General features: G+C 30.3%; 1 protein-coding gene across 1 annotated transcript; it reads right to left on the bottom strand.

Moving 5' to 3' along the window:
- Window positions 1–1,481: 1,481 nt before the first annotated feature.
- Window positions 1,482–5,623, bottom strand: LOC114180342. Its single transcript, XM_028066638.1, has 9 exons — window positions 5,270–5,623; window positions 4,962–5,033; window positions 4,023–4,244; window positions 3,398–3,533; window positions 3,080–3,242; window positions 2,769–2,897; window positions 2,444–2,638; window positions 2,012–2,134; window positions 1,482–1,716 (listed from the first exon to the last, which is right to left on the bottom strand). Exons 1-9 carry the CDS (start codon window positions 5,439–5,441, stop codon window positions 1,627–1,629), a joined length of 1,302 nt encoding a protein of 433 aa, XP_027922439.1. The 5' UTR covers window positions 5,442–5,623; the 3' UTR covers window positions 1,482–1,626.
- Between the last annotated feature and the right edge of the window lie 2,091 nt (window positions 5,624–7,714).

Genomic DNA, 7,714 nt, shown 5'->3' with positions numbered 1-7,714 from the left:
TTCTTTTTGTTACCAAATGACGATACAGATATATAGTTCTACCACATACAACTTACTGATAGAGAGTCAAACTTAATAACTCATATCTTCAAAAATTTTAAAGATCATGTTTTAACCAAGAAAATTTGAGTGTTATCAGAACAAATTTCCATGTAATAGCTTCCAAAAGCATCAACAAACTCTATCATTACACCACAGTAACAAAGAGGCTACGAAAAATATTGGTTTATTACAAGGTTGTGAGAATCATGAATTTTGGGTACAAGAGAGATAAAAGAGAGATAAGGTATCTTACATTTAAAATGACCTTATCTCAACTTTAATCACATCCCAAATGTTTTAAGAAATTTAAAAATAAATTAATGGAGACAGGGAATTTTCAAGGAACCTTCTTTATGGAGCAAGAGTTTGTGATATAGAAAACACATGCATTGTAGGGTTTAAAAAAATAACAAAAAACTGACCCACATGCCTTGCAATCAATCCACCAAAATGGACTAGACAGGTTAGCCATTCCACAGTTCTAAAGTCAATTCATTCGCTTTTGTTCTTTTTACACTGCCAAGAAAAAAAAAATAAGTCAATTCAAATAATGGAAAAATAAATAAGAAATAAAATTAAATCAAAAATGTTTAATTGGAAAGTATATGACAATATAATAAAGTTTTGAACTCCTGTTTAGATTAAATGATATCAGATAAGAATTTCTTTTTTAGCAAAACAAACCCTACAAATAGGTCAAATCTAAACCGTTTAAAAAGCATATTTGGGGTAAAAAGTCAGATTTTAAATCATTAAAAAAAATGTTTTATACTTGTTATGTCAAACAATTTAAGTAAATATTTTTTTATATTATGATTACAATATCTTTGTTAAAAGATATTAAAATCATACATTTGCACAGGATTGGGAAGTGGAAATTAATGAATTTTTTTCAAAAAAAAAAAACTCCACCTATTTTTCATCGCATTCCTATTAACAATTTGGGATAACATGTTAAAAAAAGGGTTAAATTTAATTGGTTTACCTTTCTTTTTTGTCAATATTAGATTAAAAAGGCTTTGGAACCTCATCAAATGGAAGAGAATGAATAGGAAAAATAGATTAAACCCCCTTCTAACTACAAAGGTGTGCACTCTATATTTTTCAAAATCATTGCAAAAGTTAACAACTGATTTTATCTATATTTAATATTTCATAGACCAGTTGATAAGATCATAAGTAGTTTGGATTTGATTAAGTTGAATTTAATCTAATCTTCAATTCAATCAAATAAACTCCATTCGATTGGATTTGTCTTATTTATTCATAAGTTTTACTTGGGAGAGGAAGTAAAAATGAAGTATAAACTGTGATTAAACGAAGTTGGATTTGTGAATATGGAAATTCAGAAATTGAATGAAGCTTCAGGAAGTGCATGTATCTGAGATAAGTTATTCACTGATAATTTCTAATTTGATTATTCTCACTACTATACACTCTACGAATTTTATATCAATGAATCGATTAATTCAAGGATACATTTCTGTTAGCGACCGAATTTTTTTTGTTTTGGAAACAACCTGTGAGTGACATTCTTGTAATCATTATGGAAAATATTAAGGTTAAAACTCTTTATGTTGAAGACTAGCCAATCTGGTTGAAGTTGCTGTAGTCAAGTTTGTTCAACCGTATTGCACATAATAAATGTTCTGGCAAGTCTTCAGCCTTGTTTCCCTACATCATGAACACAATAGAAAGTAAATTATATAACCAAGATTTTGAATCTTCCAATTGTAAAATAAACTAAATGCTATGAGCAGAAGATATTCAGTAAATAGTTCATGCAAATAATTTTTACACTATCATCCAATTGTGAACAATTATGTTATGACAAATTTGATGGATTTTATAATAATTATCTTAAGAATCATACTAATGACGATTTCTGATTGAATGATTGATAGCTCAACACTTGGTTAACACAGAAGAAAGCTTATTTATGTTGTGAATAAAATGGTAAGAAAGTTACCTGAATTGTAAGACCAAAATCCAGGTTACATAGCTTCAGTCTTTCAATGAAGCCTTCAAATCCTTTTCTTGCAATATAGCTAAATCTGTGCACATCCAAATCTATCTCAAGATAGTTTTCTCCCTGTGGAAGAAGTAGCATCAGATTAGGTATCTTTTTCAACAGCTCAAAAAAAATCACTCAACATAACAAGGAGAAACATATTGCACTAATATGTTGAATAATTTGCTTGTGAAAACGAAGGCTAATGGTGACAAACAGATAAAAGTGATGAAAATAAGACCAATGGTCCAAATGAGGAAGGAATGTGTTAGTATGATTTTGGACAATGATCTCTACTGAATCAGAGACTTTACAAATTCATTGATGATTGCTTCAATGAAAGATTAGAGGGTCCTCATAAAATTTATAGAAGGATATGCAAGTGTGTACCAAGTAAAATTCATGCTGAGGACGTGAGAGAACTGGTTTTTCGTTGTAAGCATTCATAAGCTTCTTTTCGGTTGTGCTTAAAGACAGATTCTCCAAATTTGCCACTCTGCCTAAAATTTTTAATCTCTCCCTAAACGGCGCGATTGTATCTAGAGGGAAGCCTTTGACTCTTTCCACTTCGTCGTTGATCAATTTCTGTCAAGGAAAACAAGAACATGTACACATGTTAATGAAGTGTTAAAAACTACATATAATGTTAAAGAGGAAAAAGCTTCTGTAACATGAGAGACAATGGCCATAAAAAGATAAATATCATCCCCCTTACACTGATATTTTCGCGAAATTGATCTGGAAGGTCTTTAGAGTACTTTTCAGATAATTTGAAGTACAAAACCACATTCATTCCTTCACCGTCATTTTCACTTTGGAAGATAGAGGCAGGATATAATGGTATCTGCATTTCAAAGAGCATAATATGTCAAAATCCAGATTGTGATGAATGTGTATTCCACTGATATTTTTCAGCACACATGACACAGAATTATTGATAAAATTGGCATACATATGCAGAATGGTAAGAAACTCTGAACTTTGGGCACATAGCCTAAGAAATTCTAGAAAAAGACATGCAGGTACCTGAAGGTTTACAATAAGAATTGAAGGGACTTCCCCAGGTACATTTATTGCAGGAATTTGTATAAAGCGAGCAATATGATCAATTTTTCGAGGAGACAAAAAGAGGTCAGCACCAAGAGGATAGAAAGCAGCACTGCTTGGAGCAGAATCTTTCTTCTTATCCCTGCCAACCATGCAACAAATGAATTATGGCATTATCAGAAATGGAACAGTGCTTGATTGTTAACGAAATGAATGACATCTATTCGAGGGGCATCCCTAGCAAAATGTTCAATCTCCAAAAGAACATTTAGCACAAATTATGAACTTGGTGCCTACCTTAAGTAGTTTTTGCCTCTGACTCTGAATGAACTTGCCTCAATTTGAGACCACGAACCAGGGGTTTGCTTCTCTATTGCACAAAATGGAATCAATGAACCGGCCAAATGTTTTTGTTTAAATGCCTTAGGGGAAACTGCAACAAAAGAAAGCCATGAATTAGTCAAATAAAAGAACTGGCACCAAACATCTAAAATGGGAAAGTGCATGATACAGCAAATTCAACAAGAGCAAATTAAAGTTTTTACATATTTTTTCGTGTTTACTATGCTGTAAACATGGCAGGAGAAATAAAATAAGATCCACTCAAGCAAACAAGGTATCTTCACTTTCACAATTTCACAGTTGTCCTAAGAGTCTACTTGATCTGAGAAAACATTTTCTGTTTTCACAAACAATTCCTGAAATGTCACCTTATTGTTTCCTGTTTTCAAAGATTTGTTTACGAAGCAACGTGCAACCAAAGAGACATTTTCGTAATAATATATGAACACACAGAACAAAGCAGAAACAATTTCCTGAAACAAACAGATCCTAGTTCATTCATTTGCACAAAGTTGGAAAGCATGCAAACACTGAAATACAAAGCAATTCTTGCAGGCAAAGAAATATGCAGAATACTCACGTAAAGTCATATCCGAAGACCCTTCTCTCCATTTGAAGGATAGTTTGGAAAGCGACTTTCTCTGTGAACTGGGTGTATCAGGACTCATTGGCCTTCTTTTTTCAACAGCAAGTGCACTAGAAGAGAGGCAAGGCAAACAGGTATTTGGCAGAATCCCACAATGATCCAGGCTCAGCTTTCTGTCCTCTCCAATTTCATCTGCGTGACCTGAAGATGCTTCTCCTGTCGAAACAGAGTTGAAATAAGCTCCATTTGATTGCAATGTAGAATCTTTTGGTTTGACTTGATTCTTAGCAATCTTCAAAGAAGAATTGCTACAAAAATAATTATATGGGTGCACTCTTTGTTTCTGGCTGTGGTGGTGGGGATCAACAAACGCAGGATCAAACTCCTTTAGGAGATGAATAGTTTGGCCTTGACACAGTTTCACTCTCATTCAAAGACACCTAATCTACCAAACATTCATGTAAAAAATATATAACCACACTGACAAGAAAAACAAACAATAATAAATTGAAAATATAATCAAGGTTTCAAAAAAACGGCCTACAGATACAATTTCAGCATTAACATCAAGGATTTCGGACACTCTGGCCACAAAACACTGCTACAATTGTAGCTACATTAGTCACATTCATCAACAATTTCCCCCAACAACTACAACTGCAGCCCCATCGACCGCATTTATCTGTAATTTCCCACAATACAAAGAATTACAACAAAATTGCGAGCCCTCTGCTCTGCCCCAATTCAGAACCTAGAATTTGAATATCCCCAACCACAACCGACCACAATTTCACCCGTATGAGCCATGTTTGTCCCCAGTTAACCTCAATATCAACGATTATACCAAGGGCTCGGCAACCCCCATTTAAAAACCTGTAATTTAAACTCCAAATTTACAGAAAAAACAGAAAAAAATAATAATAATTCACTTACCATCATAGACACTGTAAAATTCATCATCACACTCAGAATCCAAGGCCGAAGTAGAATCAAACCAAGCAGCATCTAAAACAGAAGAAAAAAAAAATGAGGATCTCCACTTCAATGTTTATCAAACATTCATTAAAACTAAAAATCAATAATAAACCTCAATTAAGACTAAGTCCACATACATGCATACCTAAATTAAAACCCAGCAGCATTCATTAAACTCTGGTGTCCAATTTTGCTCTCATATAATGTAAAACAATAAATTCAAATTTTAAGCAGAAGAAGAAAAGAGTCCACAGAAGCAGAAGCACCTGAAGCGCGATTAGAAGCTTGCAAAGCGGAATTAGAGTGAGCCACGTTGTTGGCTTCGATCTTTCTCGAAGAGACGCGTCTTCGGAGGATTCTCCTCCGTCGTCTGCGGTGGTTCTTCTTCTTCGCGGCGAGGTCTTCGTTCGCCTTAGGCCTCGACGCGCAAACACCCATTACTTCTTCTACCTTTCTGGCGCCGACCCTCTTCGCTTATAGCGCCGCAGTGCTAAAAAATCGGTGCTTTACACAAAAGGGTGTTCAAAGAATGAAGATGGAAGATAGAAGACGAAAGATGAAGAGAAGAAGAAGAAGAAGAGATGGGTCACCAGCAAAGCATCGTCGTTGAGCAAGCTGGTGAAGGGTCATTCATTAGCTTTCATCATGATGCAAGTGCACTTGAGAGTGTGGGGTCCACTCCAGGATTTGATCAGACGGCTAAGGGAGCACCACGTGGACAATCGGAGGAAGAGCAAAGGTCGAATTTATGATAAATGATTATGAGAAGGAAAATAAAATAACACCTTTTCCATTTTTTTTAAATATGATTTTATCCATTAACTTCAACTGATAATTGAAATTACTCTCTCAACATTTTAGTTTAATTTATTTTTTAATTTTAAAGATATTTGGATTTAGTATTTTTATCAATTTTTATTAAATTTTTTTAACGTTCTATATTTATTTAATGTTTACACTTAATATATTTTCATTTTCATATTAGTTGAAAAATATTTTTTAAATATCAAATAAATTTAATAAATATTGATTAAAAAAATTAAATTCACACATTTCTTACAATAAAGATTAAATTAGTCTAAAATTAAAAAAAAAATAGTTAAATATATTTTTAGTCTCTTGACTTTGAGTAAAAATTGGAATTAGTTTATCTCCAAACCCAACATAATTTCTAAACTTTAGAAATGTATGAATTTAGTCCTTTTAACAAAATATTATTAAGTTTATTTGTCAGCATAAAACGCGCTTCAAACACTAAACAAATTTAACAATATTTATTTAAAATGACAGCATAAAACGCGTTTAAAACACTAAACAAATTTAACAATATTTCTTTAAAATGACTAAATTCACATATTTATAAAATAAAGAAATTAAATTGAATGAAAGTTTTGAAAATAAACTATTTTTATGTTCCGTTAAAATTAAAGATAAAAAATATATTTAATCCTATTTATCTTAACTTTTATAGAAAGAAGAAGATAAAAAAACATATTTAATTTTTTTTTATGTTTCTATATTTATGCCAACACAAGGGTAAATAAAAGTATATGTATCTCCATTAAACAAAAACAAAAATAAAAGTGTATTTTAAATCTTGGGAAGAGTTATACTTTTTTATTTGTGTTTACTTTAAATAAGCAAAATTACACCTGATAAAAATATATAATTTTTATTGAAAAGTTATAAATGATGTGTGCAGTTAGAATTAAAATTATTTAGTTTTCTGATTATAATATTTATTAAATGAACCAGTTTAGGATAGTGATAAAAAAAACATTGATTTAAAAGATTATTTTCTTACATTTGTTAAGATAAAATTTATTAAGTTAAAAGTCTACCAAATTGAATGAAATTCATTTTTGGATAGACAGTGAATTTAGTTTTTAAAAGTATAAAGTATTTTCAATCTTATTTCTTAATTAAAGAATTTATTATCCTTGTAACGGAAAGGTATATTCTCCATTTGATCCTACCACTATCCCTGCATGCACATGTATGTGTTTCTTTATATATATATATATATATATATATATATATATATATATATATATATATATATATATATATATATATATATATATGTGTGTGTATCTATTAAATTGTTAAAAAATGAAATTATTAAACTATCATTTTCATTTTAGTATTATTTGTATTATTTTGATCCGTAAATTTTTTTTTTTAAGTTTTAATTAAACTAAATTATACATTGCATATAAATTTGTAGTAATGTATTTATTGTATTCTCTCACTTATTCAACCGGAAGTAATTTATAAAACTCATGTTAATTAACAATGTATATTGTATATTATGCTATTTCAGTTAAATTAACATCTTAAAATATATTAAATATTTGTTATCACAAATAAATATTATAATAATAATAAAGCATGATGAATGAAAACAAATCTATAAACAAAAAAAATATGACAAACTTCTTTTAGAATAAATTAAATGACACAAGCATTTTATAATTATTATGGAAAGAATAAAAAACAATCTTGGAGAATATAATATTATACTATGACAAATTTTATTTTCTAGTTTTAAAAAGTCAATTTAACAATAAAAAAAGTTCGTTTTATTTTTTTAACTTAATTAAAATTTTGTAAGAACTTTCAAGATAAAAATAATAGTAAAATTAGTAGTATAAGGTTTAAATTCAAAATGGCATATTATAACATTAATAAGTCTTAAGAAAATATAAGAA

Source organism: Vigna unguiculata, chromosome 4, assembly GCF_004118075.2.
Source record: "Vigna unguiculata cultivar IT97K-499-35 chromosome 4, ASM411807v1, whole genome shotgun sequence".
Taxonomy (NCBI): Eukaryota; Viridiplantae; Streptophyta; class Magnoliopsida; order Fabales; family Fabaceae; genus Vigna; species Vigna unguiculata.
The sequence above is the reverse complement of the archived record's forward strand: the minus strand, read 5'-3'. Positions and strand labels throughout refer to the sequence as shown.